Source organism: Cyrtonyx montezumae, unplaced genomic scaffold, assembly GCF_038088225.1.
Source record: "Cyrtonyx montezumae isolate F1298 unplaced genomic scaffold, pur_monq_1.0 scaffold_14, whole genome shotgun sequence".
Lineage (NCBI taxonomy): Eukaryota > Metazoa > Chordata > Aves > Galliformes > Odontophoridae > Cyrtonyx > Cyrtonyx montezumae.
Window position 1 is genome coordinate 8706860 of NW_027071870.1, and position 21140 is coordinate 8727999.

The window sequence follows — 21140 nt, forward strand, 5'->3', positions numbered from 1 at the left end:
ACTGGGTGACCAGACAGGTAGATGAGGGAAAGGCTGTTGATGTAGTCTACCTGGACTTCAGCAAGGCCTTTGACACGGTCTCCCACAGTATTCTCCTAAGGAAACTGGCAGCCCGTGGTGTGGACAGGTTCACTCTTCTCTGGGTGGAGAACTGGCTGGAGGGCCGTGCCCAGAGGGTAGTGGTTAATGGAGTTAAGTCCAGCTGGCGTCCTGTAACGAGTGGTGTCCCCCAAGGGTCAGTTTTGGGGCCCATCTTGTTTAATATCTTTATTGATGACCTAGATGAGGGAATTGAGTGTACCCTCAGTAAGTTTGCAGATGACACAAAGCTGGGAGGATGTGTCAAACTGCCTGAGGGTAGGGAGGCCCTTCAGAGGGATTTGGATAGGCTGAACAGCTGGGCTGAGCAAAATGGGATGAGGTTCAATAAGACCAAGTGCCGGGTCCTGCACTTTGGCCACAATAACCCCATGCAATGCTATAGGCTTGGGGCAGAATGGCTTGAAGAATGTAGAGAGGAAAAGGACCTGGGGGTGTTGGTTGATGCTCGGCTCAACATGAGCCGGCAGTGTGCACAGGTGGCTAAGAAGGCCAACAGCATCCTGGCCTGTATTAGAAATAGTGTAGCCAGCAGGAGCAGGGAGGTGATCATCCCCCTGTACTCAGCTCTGGTGCGGCCGCACCTCGAGTACTGTGTTCAGTTTTGGGCCCCTCACTACAAGAAGGACATTGAGGCCCTGGAGCGTGTTCAGAGAAGGGCAACAAAACTGGTGAGGGGCCTGGAGCACAAGTCTTATGAGGAGCGGCTGAGGGAGCTGGGATTGTTTAGTCTGGAGAAGAGGAGGCTCAGAGGAGACCTTATAGCACTCTACCACTTCCTGAAGGGGGGTTGTGGTGAGGAGGGGGTAGGCCTCTTCTCCCTGATAAGTAATGACAGGACGAGAGGGAATGGCCACAAGTTGCGCCAGGGAAGATTTAGATTAGACCTCAGGAAGCATTTCTTTTCTGAAAGAGTGGTCAGGCACTGGAATGGCCTGCCTAGGGAGGTGGTTGAGGCACCATCCCTAGCGCTGTTCAAGAAGCGTTTAGATGAGGTGCTTAAGGACTTAATTTAGTAGTTGGGTAGAGATAGTGATAGGAGGATGGTTGGACTAGATGATCTTATAGGTCCTTTCCAACCTTATGAACTTATGAACTTATGAACTTATGAACTTATTCAGTGAAAGTAGATTTCTGAAACTTGAAATTTTTAATGAAATGTAATTATTTTCCAGACTGCACCTTTCTGTAGTGTGTAAGTGAGACTTAAGGGGACTCCTTCCAGTTGTTGTTGTGTCCATTCTTTCATTCCTAGTAGTTCTTGTGAAAATGCAAGCAGTGTTAAGATAACCAGCACAGTGAAATGTGATACTACTGGTCTGCTCTTTCTGTATCAAGGGCTGTCTCTGAGCGGGCAGGCCACACTTCTGTCTCTCACAATGGAGCCAAACAACTTGCTAGCCTAACGGCTAGAACTGAAAGAATCTCTGGCAATAAACCATTTCAACCAACTCCACTTCCAACAATAGAAGTCTTCTGTACCTTCTGTCATTTTACACAAGTAAAGAAACACCCGTAGCAAGAAGGAAGAGTTTGGACTGGAAAGGTTTTCAGCAAAGTAGGCGGCCAATTGGGAATTGTGATCCAGTAGTGTCATATGCATAGGATAGAGTGGACCTGCCATACTTGCAATATATAGAGTGTGCCAGAGCTGTTTCTCGTGGAAGCACCAAATGGTGAACACACTGCCATCAGTGCCTTTAGCAAAGCTTTTTGTTTCACTCGTTTTGAGGCAGTTTGTTTTAGTGTCTTAATTTGTTTTTCTAGTGCATCATCTTAGCCCAACAGAGCAAGTACGTATCTGTTTTCTGTTTCCTAGCTTATGTGATATTATGCCATATATCAGCACATGCTTACCAGAAGAACATTGAGTGGTAGATACCATTTGTATCATTTACAGCTTAAGAAGTATGGATATATTGTCTCCCAAGTTGAGACTGAAGAGGAAATCTGTATTCACTTTTTTCTAATAAGGAAGGCAAGCTCACATTCTGATGGTAAGCCACATTTGCCAAAGGAAATATTATATGAATCACAGCCCCACTCAGTCATTTTTTTTATAATATAAAAATAGCAGAACGGTTTAATAAAAGAAAAAAAAAATCTAAATATGCCAGCCCTTCCCTTTATGAGGTTGCCATGGTACCATGCTGCATATATTCTTCAGTGACATGTGGCTGTGCAGAAATCAGCAGTCTTCCTGAACTGACACCAGGAGTCTACAGTACTGTTAATACAGTAAATGCGCAGTATACTAAATGCAAATTACTCCAATTTTGGTTTAGCTTTTAATTTTTTTTCTTTTTTTTTCTCCTCTCTGAGGACATTTTGTTACTTGTATCAATGACTTTGCATTGTGACGTTAAGAAAATTAATGCTAATTACGGCTTCTATTTTTCCTGCATTGCTTAGGACCACCAAGAGTTGCAATGTGGTATCTTTTATGCCTTTTAATCCATTATTTTAGCTTTTTGCTTTGTTACACTTGATGCAACTTGGACAGTTATACTTGCTTTTTTTCTAAAATTATTTTAATTTCCCATGTGCCAATAATTGTTAAGCATTTGTTTATGACTCTCTAGCAATACCCAAGAGGCACATATTGCTATAGAAATTGTTTTACTTTCTGAGATCTGGAGATAAGGAATTATTATTTATCTCAAAGATACTGAAGTTTTCTACATAGTCTAAAGACTGAGCAAACTCAAAGGCATAGAGCAGCCCTTGACCAATATTGTCTTTTTCAGCCTTTTTCAAGAAGACATACTCTGCTAAAGCATTTCGGAGAAACAGAAGGGAATGCTTGGTGTGTCTGGTGTATGCTAACTAGGAGCTGCCCTAGTTCATTAGTTTCACCATCTGTAGGAAATCACTAAGAGGTAGATTTGCAATAGTGTACATGGAATTGAAGAATAGTTACTTCATACATTGTACTTCCTATGTTACTTTGTACAAAGTTTCAGGAGCAAACCAAAAAGTGCAGTAACTCTGAAACTCTACCTTTGAAGTGTTGTGATATTAATGTGATCTGGCTTTGCATGTTACTCTCTAACAATGCCTTCAATGACTTAGAATATGTACTTGCTCCCCAAGTAGTTTTTTGTAGTTATCCCTTTTGTAGTTATCACCTCAGTTTTCCTCCCATTGTTTTGGACAGTTTCTTCATGTAGTAGGTGAAGATTTACTTGGAATAGAGAACAAAACTCCATTTTTATCGCTTCAAACAATACAGTTCCAGCTCCTTCAGATCCATGAGTGGAAGCACCAATCAGCTAGAAAAAATTGCTGAAACTCAGTCTTGGAATGTTATTGGTTGTGAAGATCATTATCTTGTTATCATTACTGTAACAAATGCATGTTCATATGTTTTTCTCCAAGTCTTTATCCTGAGAAGTAGGCTGGCTGAAAAATAGTAGGGAATTGCAGTGGAGTACGAGCCAACGTTGAGCTCTGACTACAGTTCAGTAAAACCATACACCAGGCAGCAGAAGCATGGCCAGGAGGCAAAGGAAGTTTGTTACACCTCTCTGTTCTGTGGTAGTAGGACTGCTCCTGGAATACTGAGTCCCGTTCTGAACTCTGGGGAGGCACGCTATAACATATAAAGCTATAGATGTCACAGTCATAAGGGAATCAGGATGATCTACTTGCCAATCACCTGCATGCCATTGAAGTAGTTGAACCTTAATGATATTTTTTTGTACATTGATGAGTGGTCATGGTCTGTTGTATATTACCATAATGTGTTGCGATTTTACCCATTATTTTATTAAAAGTGTATGAAAACAAGCTGATATATTTCACATGAGCATGCTCTTTCTCTTTCTTGGTTTCTTCTTCTGTGCAAGTCTTCAGTTTTCAAATCGTGTTAGCCCTGGTCCTGCTGGTTTCCATTAGTTCTGTGAGTTACTCTGTTCTAAAGGTACTGTTGGGATCCTTCTGTGTCAGCTGGACTGCACTCCTGATTGCTTCACAGAACAACATGAAACTGTGATGAATGGTTTGCTTTCTGTAACAGCATTTTTGGCTTGTTTTTATTAATGAGAAAAAGATACATGAGAAAATTAAAAAATAGCTATATTTTGTAATAAACAGTGAGTGAAGCTTTCTGTAAAAGAAATGCTCCAGAATGACAGCTATGTTTGATTCACAGGAGAACAGAAGTAATGTGCCAGCCTTTAATCCTGCTCTTCCTAATTCAGACTATCTGTATGTGTTAAGCTGAGATTTCAGCACCAAACTCACAGTGAATAGGAAAAATGTCTCTGACTGTCCTTGTGCTTGATCTCTCTCCAACTCACAAAGGTCCCCTTCTCACTGGCTTGGACCTCAGCAGCCTGACTTTGCTATCCCTGCCCTTGCCCAGGCTCTGTCTCCTCTCCATCAGAGCATCTTGCTAGACCTTCCTTGATTATCTGCCATGGAGTGACCTTGACCTACTATTATGTCTTTCCCAGGGGAAACCTACAAAGGCAGTTTCAATGTAGCTACTCCTGAACTTGTTTATGGAAGAAACATTGTGTCATGTGGCGTGACATCGTGTGATGTGACTGAGCAATCAGGGTTGCAGAATTACAGTCAAATCCAGAATCTCACATAGAGGTGATAACTAACCTCTGAGCTGTTCATGACCTGGAATATATCTCAGTTTTGTGAATATTTTTAATTTTTTTTAACCACTTTAAATCATCAGTTGTGTAATTCTAAGTAGACACTGAAGTGGAAACGGTCAGTAGCATCTCAGCTGTTCATAGCTGAGTTGAGAAACTGTGAACACTTCTTGTTCTCTTGGAGCTGGAGAGAGAATTCATTCTGCAGTGGTTGTATAATGTGAGGGTATGTCTTCTGCTATGGGGCTGCTCCACTGCTTAAGTCACACTTAAACTCAGATTTTCTGCAAATGTCTCTTGGAGTTTTTAACATGCAGATGCAAAACATATTACTGTGTGTAGTGTTTTTCTATGTATATCTAACACAACGTAGTGATTCAGAAGTTATGAAGCCGACCAACTAGGGGCCTCTGTGTCCACACACTATGTTGTTACTGGCTGGAATTTACTGTCATGTACTTAACTCAATCTTGCATTTTTCTGTCTGGTTCTTTTGATAGCTTCACATAAAACAACCAATGGCAGTTTGCTTGAGTTAATCACATGGTTGAGAACTTGCATTAGATTTGCTGGAATTATCTTAGTGGTCATCACAGACTTTGATGATGGTAGTTGCTCTCTAAGAAACTCCATCTCATGATGGAAGAAGCTCATAGGAGCTGATACATAACTAGTTTTCACCTTTATATGTGCTATATTATTTTAGTTGCTTTCGTCTTGTTTGATTCTGCTGTTGCTGGATGAGGGTAATACCTAGTTCTGTCAACCTCATCCAACTTAAAATAATATCTTTTTTTTTTTTTCGAATTTTCTTTTTTTTTTGATATCTCAATTAAAAAGTAAAAAAACCTAAAGAATGTGGAAAAATGAATGAAAGAGCTAAGGTAAGTATAAAAGTTAGTACGAAGCTAGAAGCAAAATAAATTGCAGTGTCACTTAGGTGTCAGCAATATGCAACCATTGAGGTGGGAAAAAAACAGAAAGCACGAATTTTCTGATAAAAATAAGGAAACACAGGAAATGAGCAAACAAGCTGAACAGCAAATAGACAAACTGTACAGAAGTTGAACAGTCGGAGAAAGAAAAAAAGCAACAATAAACAACACAGCAAAATAAATGCCAGCAAGGCAAATGCAAAGCAAAACAAAACAAACAAGTAACTGATAAGGAAAAGAAAAAGAAATGAAGCTGATGTTACATGCAGGTGGAAGAGAATTCGCCTGGACGTTGTCCTAAAGCAGCCTGATGTCTGGGAGGTTTTTAATTGTGCAGGTGGCACAGGTGGAGAACGATTTTAATGGTGCCACTGGAATAAGTTGAATGCATCTTAATACCTGAATAAGAATATATAAGCAATTTTACTACAGCAGGTAATATAATCCCATAATCTCTTTGTTTATTGTTTTGGGATGCTTGTAACAAATAAATGTCTTGCAAATACAGAATCAGTTGTGTTCTGGGCTTTTTTGTCTGATGATGTATGTGTGCTGTGTCTATCTGTGGAGCATCCCAGTAGATGAAATGAAGCAGGACAATGCTTCCATGTGGGGAAATGCAGTATGGGAGTGATGGACCGTTTTTCCATTTGCAGACTTGTGGCTGAGGCTTCCCATGTATCCACATGACAGAAATAAATTACATGGAGTTCTAACACAACTAAATTTGATATGTTGCTGAACAGTTGCAATATGTGAGCCTAAAAAACCTGACATTGGTGTTTCAGTTACTGACTGTCTAACTTTTTGCATTTGGGATTTTGCTTATGTGTTATCCAATATCATAATATGTTCATCAAGAAGGGAAAAGAAAACACAGTTCCGTTTTGTTTTTTGAAGCAAATGCCTTGCATTACAGGAGCCCAGTGATGAAAGTGCAAATATGAACTCTGCTTGTGGGTCACTTTCGCATTTCAGCAATTGCTATGACGGGCATTGCATCCTGTTGGGAAATATAATTATTGTATTTTAGCTGTTTGGTGGTACTCTGCTTTGTTCTGTTTTGCTTTTTATAGAAACATTTCATGGAAGCATATAACTTCTGAGAAAATTTTGCTAGAAGTATTTATGTCTCAGGTGTAGGGTGTAATTTTAGAGAGAGACAGCAGAATAGTTTTAGAATCCTTTTTGTGAAACTCATAATGTGAAAGTCTAAGGTTAAGAACAACCAAAAAAAAATCAAAGATTTGGAAAAATCCAGAAAACAGAGCCTATAATAATGATTCTCAAATGCATGTAAAATTCCTGTGAAAAATAAGTAAATAACTTGTATGTCCATGGCTGACAGAATTAGAAATACTGAATTATAGTTGCACTATTGGAAGTTTAAGAGATATTGGGCAGAACTTTGTAATAGTGGGGAATAAAGAACAGGGAAGCACATGTACGAATTTCTTTCTGATGCAGAGGGGAATAATGTATTTGCATCAGAAATCAGGAAAACAGAACAAGGAACTGTTACTCAGAGGGGATGCAAAGATCTCTGTGGTCTCTTTTTGTCTTCATCCTGACCACTGAAGATCTTTAAGTCTTACGTTCCACTGTCACAGAAGGAAAAAAATCAAAAGGACTTTAAATCTGTAGTGTTTCTAAGCCTTCTGAAAATTAACTTTTCAGTGTGCTTTTCATAGACTATTTCCTAATGCAATGTACAAACGTAATTCAGTGCTAATTTCATACAGAGCACAAACGTCAGTACCCTAGAACACAGGACATGGATAATATGACAGAGTACCTTCAGAAAAAGAACCTGTCCTGTTCCATGGGAGTATTACAGCTGAGCCATGCAGCAAGGTGGGAGATCAGACCACTGATGTCTGTGCCAACATGCAGACGCTAGACAACCTTCCTTGCTAAATGTCACTGTTGCTAGAAATTAGGTAGCTGCGTAATTGTCTAATATTGGTAAGGCTCTCCAATAATTTTCTCCAGATCTTTCAACGTATATTTGGTACATCAGACATTGTAAAAGCCAAAAGACACTGACCAGTCAAAAAAGTTAATGCTGAAATATGAAGTCGAAGTTAGATTACAGATTCACTAAAAAGATCCATCCATAAAATTCCACCATTTTTGCAAGCAGAAACTGTACCCCAGGGGACCAAAAATGCATCTGAAAATCCATTCAGAGATCGTTTTTTTAATGATTGCCTTACTAATGAAAGATAAACTTTTCCCATCCAAACTCATTAGAGAGATTACCACAGACCATTGATTCCAGTCCATGAGAGGATTTCATGATGTGAAACAAGGGGATTTTTCAAAAGATTTTTGTCAAAGCCTCTTTTGCTATCCTAACTGACTGCATCATTTACAGTTAGGAAAGCAGAGCATTAGTCCAGAATAGTGGCTGAAACACTGTCTCAGAGGAAGGAAAGAAATGGAAAGCAGTGTTGATGTTCTGTCTTTTAGGTAAGGTAGAGAAGCACTATTCATAAATCATCAATGGAATAAGCTTTATATTAAAGAAAAGAATTGATTTTTTTTTATTTTAAAATGGAATTAAACTATGATGGAGACTGCATTAGGATCAGCGAAGAAATGGCACTATATTTTATAATCCTGACAAGTTAATGTCTGAATCAACATCTTTGTATAAAATTTCAGGAAAGATGAAGGTGCTTTCAATCTAAGAGCACATTCTGTATTCAATAAAACTGTAGATTATTCATACATACTGTGGAAGCCAAATCATTACTATTAAATAGGCAGGTCAAAATGTTCAAAGGACTTCTTAACATTTAAATAGTGCAGGAAAAAATCTGCAGTTAAATCAATGTCTGTAATTCCCATGATTTGTAGTTCCTCACAACTGAGAGTTTCGGACTGTATCCATGTAATGTGTTGAATAATATTTAACATAGGAATGAGTGATTTTTGAAATTTGATTTTGTAAAATTCAACTTTTGTAGTGGCATGGAGTGTTCAAGAACGTGCAGTGTGACAGCATGATAGACGGCTTAATGCAGTGCTAATAAGCATTACTGTGGAAGCATTATACTGATGAAGTGAAGGTGTCTTCTGCAAGGAGCCCAGCATCTAAAATGAAAATAGAGAGTTTTCTAACATTTTGTATTGTTATTTTTTGTAGAGTATCAGAGCTTCAGGACTGGTGCTGTTGGAAACCATTCTTTTTGGATCACTTCTTCTGTACTTCCCAGTAAGTCAAACTGCAACTTTTTTGAGAAGTTATATATTTGTATGTATACAATTTAAGATGCCTGAATCACACTGGTGACAAATGTGATTGTCAAAACTATTTCTGTAATGACTAGCCTAATGTGATTAATAAATTTGCTGTGTTCTGTAAATATTCTTAAGAACGCATGAATATTTTATTGTCTTTGTAGAAATTCTCCATCTCCAGTTTAAGGAATATTTCAATATGTTTACTTGGAAATTTTGCAGTGTCCTGAGTCAAACTGAATTTTAGCCTTGAAAGAAGATACCTCTCTATGTTCTGCTAAGGGAAAATTGTTCAGGGTATGTAAAGTGTGTACCTTAGAGCAAAATGTGAGGAATTTCCTTTCTGTGGCAGCCTCCGCTTGCTTTCCATGAACCATGAGCCAAGTAGTGTCTTCGCAAGGTAGAGGCTCTATCACAACCAGCCAGCATTTGTACAACGTTGGTTCCAGTTTGCTAAGAGCCTTGACATGTCTTGTACTATGATACATCTACAGTATGCTCACCAGTGACTGGTTCCTTAGATTCTTTCCCAGTTCTTGTCATGATTCTCTAACTGTTGTACTCCAGAAAGAACAAATGTCTTTTGGTGACTGACTGTCTTTCAGAGTTCAGTGTCAGGAATGCTTAGTGAAGAAAGATTTCTCTACCAGCAGTTGATTTGAGGAGAAAGGATACTGTTAAATGCAAGAGATGGCCATCTATGACCTTTAAATACAGAGGGAAGGGAGAGAAAAGACAACGGAGCTGGGAAGGAGAATTAGAAGACTGAAGCTTCCCACAGCTTTTTGCTGATGTTCTAACATTTCCCCCTTTTTTCACTTGCACGGACAATGTAAAATGTACAAGAGCAAAACGATGATTTGACACAGTCTGAAGAAAATCTGAATTCTGCTGAAAAATCCTGATAAACCTGCCTCCCAGTTGGAATATAGATACTTGACTGGACCTTGTCCCTCTCTGCATCTGTATGATATAAAACTGTTCTATGAGGATACATTCTGTTAGGTACTGAAAAAGCAAAGAGTACAACATGACTTCTTTGTTATAGCAGTTTTGTGTTTCCACACTCTGGTGGAGCTGTTTTTCGTACATGGGTTATTACTTATCAGGTGATTATTCACAAGTGTTATTTCAATTTAAAGATTTAAGTGGAGGGACTTAGTTGGTAATGAAGGTCATGTAAATGATCAAATAGAAATTAATCTATTTCACTAACTTTAAGAATATGGTTTTGTAAAAACTAAGAAGATTGGTGCTAATGTAGAAACACCAGGATTGCAGTGTCACAGTTCCTGAATTCACTGAGGAAATTTTCATGACTTTATGATCCACAGCAAGAAAGTGTAACATTAAATGCATACAGTGTGAGGGCATATATAAAACATAGCCATAGAGGTCCAGTATATCATCTTTAAGGAAGAAAATACTGCATTACTGCAAGATATGAATTATGGGGTGTGGGTCCTTGGAATGGGAACTCTAGACATTTTTCTGTACGTGTATACTAAATGTCCTCACCTACTTCTTGTTCGGAAAAGGAGCACAGAACAGAGCAAGATGGAATGGGAAAGAAAACCTGAGCTCTAAACTTTTGAGTCTTCCTTGTGCTTGTTTGGGAGTATTCTGTTTCTCTGTGTTGTTGTTTAAAACTTAATTCTAACATGCATATCTTGGTAGAGTTATTTTAGCTATGTGAATTGATCTTCATCTTACGATAGAAGAAAACATTAGAGCTTTAAGTCTATCTGGCTCAAACTGAGCCAACAGTGTGCCCTAGCAGCAAAGGAGCAAACTGCATTTTGGGGTGCATTATTCAGAGTGTGGCCAGCTGGTCAAAATAGGCGATTGTGTAGCGTCACTGTGGCCAGGAGTATCGTGTGCAGGTCTGGACTCTATGACATTAAGATGCTTGAAAGTGTTGAGAGGAAGGCACCAAAGCTGGTAACAGTGCTGTCAGGCATGTCCTGTCAGAAGGGGCTGCAGTGTTGTGGTTGATGCCCCATCCCTGGAGACTTTCAGAGTGAGGCTGGGTAAGGCCCTCAGCAACCTGATCTGTGGTGCCCCTGATCACTGCAGGGGAGTTGGACTAGCTGGCCCTCAGAGGTCTCTTCCAACTCTTAAGGATTCTATGATGCTATGACTCTAGAAGAGGATGCCAGGAGGCGACCTCACTGCTCTCTGCGGGTCTCTGAGGAAGGGAAGCAGAAAGAGGTGCCAGCTTCTACTGCTGAGAACCAGTGGCAGGAGGTGAATGGCACAAAGCTGCACCATGGGAGGGTCAGACTAGACACTGGGAAAATTCCTTTATCCTGAGGGTGGTTAAACACTGCAACAGGCTTTCCAGAGGTGGTTGATGTCCCTTGCCTGTCATTGATCAAGAAACATTTGGACAATACCCTCTATAATATGCTTCAGCTTTTGGTTAGCCCTGAAGTGACAGGCATTTGGACTTGATCTTTGGAGGTTCCTTCCAACTCAGCTATTCTATATTCCATATATAACAACCTAATTAGGCATATTCAGATATATTTTCTGCAGCTATGGTGAAATGCAGTTTAAAATAGGAAGTGAAATTCATCAGTTTGGGCCAGGCAGCTCTGCAGAATGGTGTTCTCCTATAAAATATTTTTTTTCCCTTTTGTATCATCTCCTACTATATTTTGGAAGGCAAAACTGGAAAGCAGCTTTCACACTCAACTAAGTGCAGAATTAAAAGCTTGCCGTAGTGCATCTAAAATGTAAAGGAATAAAATGATCAAAATTTTATTCTAAAAGATAAGTCTATTTAAGAATTCAATGCAAAACTACATTCTTACTTAAAAATTAAAAATTCCCCTCAGACTTTCTCAACACTCCTCAAGTCTTCTGCATCTTTACTTTCCACTCCTTGTGCTTTCCCAGCTCTGGCCTAGCTCTGGCTTTTTTAGTCTCCATTCACCCAGCCTGCTTTGGATTGTTTTGGGAGCCTTCAGAATACCAATTTTGCTGTGTCCAGAAAAGCGTTATTGCATCTGTGACTTTCCCTGCCCTACAATTAAATGGAAACCCAAACCTGTTTTGTTGTATCACTTAATTTCTTCCACTAATTGTCATTGTTTTCATGTCTACATGCTGTAATCTATTCATACTATAGTGCCATTAATTGAAAAATAATATCACCAGCCAGCTGCCTTTGGGGAGAAAAACAGCTGTTATAATACCCTTCTAACCAAACAGAAAGTGTTAATGAGGATTTCCACCAAAATTTATTCTTCAAATTCTGCTGTATTTATAACAACACACTGATCTTTCCTGAATTATAAAGAGGCAGAGGAGCTTTGTCTATTAAAAATGCATAGCTTCTATGCAGCAGTTGCTGGGCAGCTGTCATTTCCAAGGCTCTCATTTCATATGTTTTCTCCTGTTTTCATAGAATTAGCTCCAATTTCCATTTACTTAGTCTTTCCAATTATTGATAGACCTTCTCCAAAGGAATGCTGTGCTTACTAATTGATTTTTCTTACATTTCTTTGTTGTTAGATTTTGAAGAGAGAGCCAAAACCTGATTGTCTTTTCAGAGTCTCTTAAATTGTATACTTGGCATCTGAAGGGAGAATACTCATTACTTTCCCTTTCCAGAAATACTGACTGTGATGAAGCTCTATACCAGATATGTCCAACGCAACCCAGCACTGTTCTCAATATGGCCGCCCCCTGTCCCACACCATCATAGTGGCAGCTCTGCCCTATTGAGCAGCCCGACCCAAGCTCAGGCATACAGCCATTGTTCAAAAACAACCAGCCATCGGTTTGTGGTCAGTGCTGTCTGGGCTGAAACCCATGGAGACGGTTCAGTGCCCACTCAAATAATTTTCAGCCGACATAAATACATCATTTGCAAATTTTCAAATGGAACGTGTAGAGTTGCAGTAGAAAAATTTGATCATGTCTCTTTACTAGACTTGTATAAGACCTCTCTTACCAGAGGATAATATCCCTTGCTTTACAGTCATGCCTTATTCATGTCGTTACTTTCTCTCAGTATGTACATTTGTGAGAAAATGTTTTGTAAGATGAACCACGAGAACAGTAAAATGTAATCAGATGAACACCTTCAGAATTCACTAAAAATTGCAGCCACTGCCATCAAACCAGACTGATGCATTAGTTTCAGAAAAACAGTATCAAATTTCCCACTAGTTTTATGGCTTTATTGCTCTCTCTTTTTTAAAATGTTTTAATAAAAATATTAACAGTTAAAATTAGTTTTGTTATTTATATACATAAACTATATTATATATTTTAGGAATGCTGCTCTGAAAATCATGCCTCCTATTTTATTATGTTGGCCCACAATGTCAGAGGCAGATGGTGGTGGTATGGTGGTAGAGGTTGAACCTTCAGTATGCTGTTCCACATTGTTGTTGTATGACAGATGGCAGCAGAGGGGCAGTCTGACAGAATGGTGTCTGACATGGAAGTGCAGATGAAGCAAAGGCATGGAATTAAATTCCTCCACTCGGAAAAACTGCCACCCATTGGTATTCATTGACACTTGAACAGTGATGGAGACCAGCAAGTGGATGTGAGCACAGTGAGGTGGTGTTTCAGCAGGTTTTGAAGAGCATGGCATGCAGGCTCTTGTTCATCACTGGCAAAAATGCATAGCTAATGGTGGTGACTATGCTGAAAAATAGTATTTTGTAGCTGAGAACTTGCTCTATCAGAGTTCTTGTGCTCTTCGTATTTGTTATAGCTTTTATGAAAATAAATAGGAGGTGTTACTTTTGAAGCAACATATGTATATGCAGCCCTAGACTCAGTGCGGTCCAGGCAAGCCAAAAAGTTGGACACCTATGTTTTAGACCTTTACTGACTTCCTATCTTGCTCATACTTGTAGTGCATCTTGCATTAATTCAGGTTTGAAAAATTTTCATGTTGCAAAGTCTTTCATCAAACACATAAATGAGTATCCAGTTAATTGCATTAGTTTTGAGATCTCAGCTAATTTTAGAAAACTTTTGGAAAATGGGAAATTCTGTTTAGATTCAATGAAGTATTTTATTTTACCATTAGGGTGGTCAAATACAAGAACAGGTTGCAGAAATCAGCTTTAGAATCTCCTGCCTTGATCTGGACACAGACCTGAGCAACCTTAACTAATTAGGCTTTGAACAGGCTGTTAGACTAGGTGACTTCTGGAAGCCACTTGCAACCTAAATAATGATATGATTCTTTGTTTCTTATGTATTTATCCATAGCTAAAGAAGTCATCAATGTTTACCTAATAGTGATGAGAAATGGTGTTTTACATCCCATTTTAGAGTTCAGCTTGAACATGAATCATGCTGTGGGCTCTGTTGATGATAAAAGTAGCCTGGGGTACTGTGGGTTATCTGATATATTAAGCATTTTCCGTACTACTAATATACTTCAACTGAAACTCCAGAATGCACTCTAAATACCGTGCAATACTGTGATATAATTTCTAAAGCTACTGATAAAAATTAGTGAGTACCATGATGGAAAGAAGTAGGGAATAATTTCTTCTCCATGTTTTTGATATAGCAGAAAAGAGGCTCTAGGGTTAAAATCAAGTGAAAGTTATGTTAGATAGTGAGGTAATGTTATAATAGTAGGATAAGTTACACTGTAAGATGGATTAGTTGAGAGGCTGTTGAGCATCTTTTTAAAGACTGCTGGGATTTTTCCCTTCAATCTTTTCATCTTTTGACTCAAAACATCTACATTCTTTGTCTTTCCAGCTGCCATTGGTTTTCCAAACTTCTAATTATAGCAAAGCAGTATTATTCTCAGTTTAGAGAAATAGTGATGCTGAGCTGCAGTGCATTGACTTGCTAACGCTCATTAAGCAGTTCAGTAGTGTAGCTTGGAATAATCTTATTATGCTCAGACATCTTGTTGCATTGAGTAGGTGTGAAGATCTGTTTCAGGGACTGTTTCAGACTCAAGAGTGACCTTTTCATAGAATCATAGAATGGTGAGTTGAAAAGGGCCTCACTAGTTTCAGCCCCCCTGACCAGGCTGCCCAGAGCCACATTCAGCCTTGCCTTGAATGCTTCCAGGGCTGGGGCATCCACATCCTCTCTGGGCAACATGTTCCAGTGCATCACCACCCTCTGAGTGAAAAAAAATCCCCCAAGTATCTAACCTAAATCTCCCTGTCTTAATTTTAAACCCTTGACCTATCACTATCAACCCATGTAAATAGTCATCCCCCCTCCTGTTTATATGCCACGTTCAAGTGTTGGAAGTGTATGAGGTCTCCCTGAAGCCTTCTCTTCTCCAAGCTAAACAATCACAGTTCCCTCAGACTTTCCTCATAGGAGAGGTGCTCCAGCCCTCTGATCATCTTAGAGGCCCTCCTCTGGACCCATTCCAAGAGCTCTGCGTCTTTCTTGTGCTAAAGGCCTCAGGCCTGGATGCGGTACTCCAGATGGGGCCTCACAAGAGCTGAGTAAAGGAGAACAGTCCCCTCCCTCTCCCTGCTAGCCACCACTTTTTTAATTCATCCCAGGATATAGTTGACCCTCCAGGCTGCAAGCACACACTGCTGACTCATGTCCAGCTTCTCGTCCACCAGGACCTCCAAGTCCTTCTCCACAGGGCTGCTTTCCAGGAATTCTCCCCCCAATCTGTATAAATACGTGGGATTGCTACGGCCCAAGTGCAGCACCTTGCACTTGGCCTTGTGGAACCTCGTTAGGTACACATGGGCTCACTTGTCCAGCATGTCTAGGTCTCTTGGATGACTTCCCTTCCCTCCAATCTGTTGACTGTACCGCTCAGCTTGGTGTTGTCTGCAAACTTGCTGAGGGTGCACTAGATCCTATCATCTATGTTATTGATGAAGATACTGGAGAGCACCAGTTCCTAGACTGACCCCTGGGGAACACCACTTGTGGCCAGCCTCCACCCAGACGTAGAGCTGTTGATCACAACCCTTTGACTGTAACCAGCCAACCAGTTCTTAGTCCATCTTTCAAATCCATACCTCTCCAATGTAGAGAGAGAAGGATGTGGTGAGGGACTATGTCAAAGGCCTTGCAGAAGTCCAGGTAGATAACATCCGTTGCCCTTCCCCTGTTCGCCGATGCTGTCACTCCATTGTAGAAGGGCACCAGATTGGTTAGGCAAGGTCTGTCCTTGGTGAAGGCATGCACTGGTGAAGCCATGCATTCTTTTAGGTCTGTGAGACCAAATAGAAAATAGGGAGTAGTGGAACATAGATATGGACTGGGCTTGTTTCTCTTGAATCTTCTGAGTGTATTTTAGCACAGGGGAAGTGAGACTTGAACACTGTGGTAGCTCCGTTAGTCATAGACCTTAGCAGAGCAACAGGGTCACTGGAGAGCTTGGGTTTTGACATTAATGAATGTAAAAATGGAATCATGTGTAATGCTTTTATACATTTGTCCCTCAAATATGTGTAGAAGTGATGCACTGCAAGAGCCCAGTGACTATTTATATGTTGATTTTCACTGAAACCAACTGAAAGATGTTGCTTTTTCCAATACATTTAACAGTGCATGTACTGATATGCTGGAGTGAGTCTCATACTTTAAGCCCCCTGTCATGCACCAGATGTTTTATCTTGATTATTTTTCAGTATATAGCTACGTGTTCTTGTAAAATAGTTTTTAAAGCTTAATAATAAACATCATTTTTTTGTTTTTCACATTAGCTGAAGAACAAGCCTGTGTAGAATAGTATTCATACCACTGGAGACCAAGGACAGCTCTCTGCTATGAGATAATCACTACAGATTTCCACAGTATTCTAGAAAAAGTTCTTCCTATTTTATTTAGATCGTAGAAGGTTATATGTCCAGCCAAAGGAAAAGGTAGATTTTAAATGTCATGTTGCCAGGATTTTATATATAAATTGTCTTTTTTGGGCGGAGAATTGAGGGAACCAAGCAGAGGTTTATGCAATATTCTGTCTTTTTCAGTCAGTGTCATTGTCAGACAAATATACTTTTTGAGGTTAACATGCAGTAGCTTTTTTTTGAGAGCTAACTTACTTTGAATGCACTTTGAATGAGCTGGTACTATCTCCACATTACAAGCTTTTGTTTCAGATTACAGAAAACCCATATGCACTAAGAATTCGTGTTCTTGCCCTGGATCTCAGTAAGAAAAATGTTTATGACTCTTCTTACTAATGGGAAGTAGGCACTGAAAAGTTTTTGCTTTCCGAATAAAGGTATTTTAAGTAGCACAAAAGCAATAATAGTTCCTTTGTAGTTCTGTTGTTACTAGTCTACATAGCTAACCTAAAAAGATCTAGCAGCTACTATCAAGGGAATAACTAGAAACAGTTGAATATATCTAAAACTGAGATTAGCCCCAGCTATATGTGTCATGACCCTGATAAGATTGGTCTCTCCATGTAGATAACCAGTGTTTAGAGCATTCGAAATTCAGTAGAGCTGTGACACCATGAATGCTAGGAAATGATACAGATGGAATTCAATGAGATTGTTGTGTATTTTTGTGTTTATCTGTACGCTGTGTTCACAGAATACATCAGGCTGTAGGGGAACCTCAAGAGTGCTGTAGACCAATGTCCTCCTCAAAGCAGGATCAGCTATTAGACAAAGTTTCAAAAGGCTTTTTCCAAAGAGGTCTTAAAAACATCCAAGGATGGAGATTACCTAACCAGGCAGCATTCAGCTTGACTAATTTTCGAATTGTGTGGTGAAATATGTGATGTCACTGGAAGATCCAGTGGGCGTTATAAATGACAGGGTGTGCTAGGTCAGTGAAGGAAGAGGCACTGGCATTACCATTCCTTCTTGTCATGAGTTCCTGTGCTCATAATGGTTCTGGTTGTGATACCAAAAGGAAACCATTCCACTTCCCACAGATCCAGAGGTACAGTACAGGATTGCAGAAGGGCAATATTATTTTCACTACCTTGAAGGCTATTTTGAGAACTGAGTTTGAAGGACAAATTTGTCAGAACCTAGGTTCACTGAATAGACAAGTGTTTGTGTGCAAGGAAAGGCTTGAAATTCAGAGAGAAAAGGACAGTAGTTGGTGACCTGAACCAACTGCTACATATGGTTTTCTTCGACCTTTGTATTTTACCTGACTCTCTTTCACTGCTAGATTGCAAGGACCTATGTGATTCAATCTTGTCAGCCCTTCATTCATTGGAATTACTCCTGTGGTCATGGGAGTATGGCCTTTCCTCTTTACTCATAATGCCACTGTCACTCATATGAATATATTGACTTGCATATGTAAAAATTTCCTAAGTTAATGTCTTCACTTCAAAGTAGTATTACAAAGACAGGGTATGACTATGAAAAATGATGCACAATATTTACACCTTTACCAGTATAACCATTTGAACAGGTTGAAAATTTGCTGCATTGCTCTCCAAAATGAATGCATTAGGGAGTTTGGCTAGCACTTGGGTGGGAGAACATTGGGCCATTGGCAAGCACAAGAAGTACTGAAGAATACCTGGTAAATAAAAAAGCTAATTAGAGAAAGTGATCACTTGGCTCCTTGCTTCTCTTGAATTAGAATAGCAACACAGGAAAAAATATTATTGCAGTGTTATGCTCTTTATTTTATTGATGGATCTCAGTAGAATATAGGCTAGAAATGGCAGGAACATTTATCTCAGGCAAATGTACTTTGATGACCATGCTCACTACTGGGTAAGTGCACTGCATCAATATGTACAATGTTTAGTTTAAGAAATGCTCAGATTTTACTGTAGCAACTTAAGCATATGAAAAATCAGTACACAAAGTTCTCGTGTATTAGTTCAAAATATAAATGTGGCAGAACATTTTCAGAAAAGAGAATAAAAATGATATAACACATTTTTATTGAATCTTAAAATTTAAGACAAGTTTTTCATATTACAGATTTACTGGGTTTGAACTGTGCCAGAAAGGAAAATACTGAAGGTTGCAGTCAACATTTGACATATTCTCAATAGGACATAGTCCTGATGTCAGTGATTTACCTTGACTAATTAGTTTAGCATCTGAGAGACTGCATGTTGATAGGAGATAAATTTCAGTCATTCTTTCTCACTTACTTGACTGTCTTTCAGTGTCTTTTCAGTGAAAGCCTGGTAGCTGTTCATACTTGGTATTTCTACAAAATATATTTTCTTACTGTTTATTCATAGTTTCATGTCTAAAATCTAAGGAACAACAGCTGTGGTCAAGTAAAAGGCCTGTTCATTGTCATTAAATTGTACTGAGCCTCCTCTATTACATGAAAGCTAGACTCTGCACTTCACAACAGCTCTGAACTTAGTAAAGTGGGATCTGCATTAACGAGAACCTGAAGGAAAATGAAAGCAGAAGCATTTAATGTCTAAGGAGAACTTTAGTTAGATAATCCAATACTGCCAGGCTATCTTATGTCAAATTGAGTGCAGTTATAAACCCATGCCCAATGAAATGGGCAGTGTGATAACCCACCATGCCTTGGAACATGAGATTGCAATATTTAAGTTAAGACACAGACTGCTGTGGTGTGTACAACTGAGTGATAAAAGATGACATTTTACGTGTCCAATTCCACATCACTTGACAGTTTACACTGGGTTGGCTTAAGGCAGAGGAAAAGGAAAAAGCAGCATCTCCATCTCAAAAGGTGTTCACTGTATTACAAAATGTTACAGTAGCAGAAATGTGCATCTTTTCTCATTTTTCTCATCAGTCCCTTCTTCAATGTTTGAGTGCATTATGCATCTCCTAGCCATATCCTGAGAGTGTCACATCATACGGGACAATTAATAGTTAAGGATTAGGAGAATTGAGAAATTCAATGCATTACAGTAAAGCAAGAGAAAAGTTTATGGTTTTTGAAGAGATTCTTAAGAAGAGAGATTCCAACCATCAAGAAGGGTGACTGCCCTTATTCAGTCATTCTTCATGCTTAGAATCTGGAAGATATGGACAGTGATATAACAGTTTTTAATACCAACTGCCAGATACTATTAAGCAGCTTTCAGCATAAAGGCAAAATAATTTGATAACTAGTGAAATCTTTGCACAGAAAAAAACCTTACAGAATTATAATGGTGTTAGTGGAAAGTTTTCACTACAGTGTAGCACTGTAATTGAACTTCTCATTTCTCAACTCCGGGTTTAGAAATCAATAGGGTCAAAATCAATGCACCAAAGCCATTTATCACCTGATGAAAATAAATTAGCTTTTTACTTGTAGAGAACTGAAAATAAATAATATAAATACTAAGAAGAGCAGAGACAAGTTTACAATGTAAAATATAAGGTACTCTATAGAATGATCCGACCCCATCAGTACTAGTGCATAAGCTGTGTTTCCACTTGCTGTTATTGGGAACAATATATTAATCTTTGCCAGTGTTCAAAAAATATTGAAAGTTAGAGGTTAGAGTAAGGTTCATCATTAAAGTGAACAGATTGAGAAGAGAGAAATATGTCAGTTCAATCAAGGTTATCAGAAACAAATGGAAGGATTTCAAAGCCAAAATGTTTAAAGCAATTCCAAGGTAGTATGTATAAAAAAAAAGAACACAAATAAGATGGAATTAGACTAATTTATCACAAACAAAATTGCAAGTGGAAGAATGTAACATTTTTATGGAGTTCTCATTGTTTCTTTTATCAAGTTTATACTAAATTACTTCAATCATCCACAAAATTCATTATTATTTGATGTTAATCTTTAAATAAGTCAGGGTGTTAAAGCTCTTAGCCTTACTGCATATTGTTTGATTAGTTAAAACAGTGTAATTGAGAGAAAAAAGAAAGGATCATGAGAAAACAGAATAGACAAATTTGCCTGTAAAAGTTAAAACAGTTAAAACAATAGTCTAACATAGCAATAGGAAAATTAATCCAGAACTGAGCAACTAAACAGTACAGAAATGAAAACAAGGTAGAGGTGACATCTCATACCTTGGTACAGAACTGACTTTTCTTTCAGTGTCACAATTACATGATGTAGAAGGTACCTGTAAAACCACAGATTGTACATTTTGTGCTAGTTCTTTGCTTGTATAAAGTTGGTTCTCACTAATCCTTGCAAACTTTCTTCTCCTTTCATGGACCACTACTTACATAACAGTTAAAGATATTTTTTTTATTATTTCTTTGTGCTTCCTTTATATTGACGTGTGGTTTCTCATATTTAAATTATGAGCTCTGTGGCACAGGGTTGTTTGTGATAGCCATGTCTTGCACAGCAGGCCTTGATCAATGAATAAGAATCACATTACAAATGAATG

At 38.8% G+C, this 21140-nt stretch overlaps 1 protein-coding gene across 1 annotated transcript in view; it reads left to right on the forward strand.

The window, feature by feature from the left end:
* Positions 1–21140, forward strand: part of GPR158 (G protein-coupled receptor 158) — a 179188-nt gene that overhangs the window by 92885 nt on the left and 65163 nt on the right. Inside the window, exon 5 of the mRNA XM_065731410.1 lies at positions 8796–8864. Within this exon, the coding sequence (XP_065587482.1) occupies positions 8796–8864 (69 nt within the window). The remainder of the gene's footprint in view (positions 1–8795; positions 8865–21140) is intronic.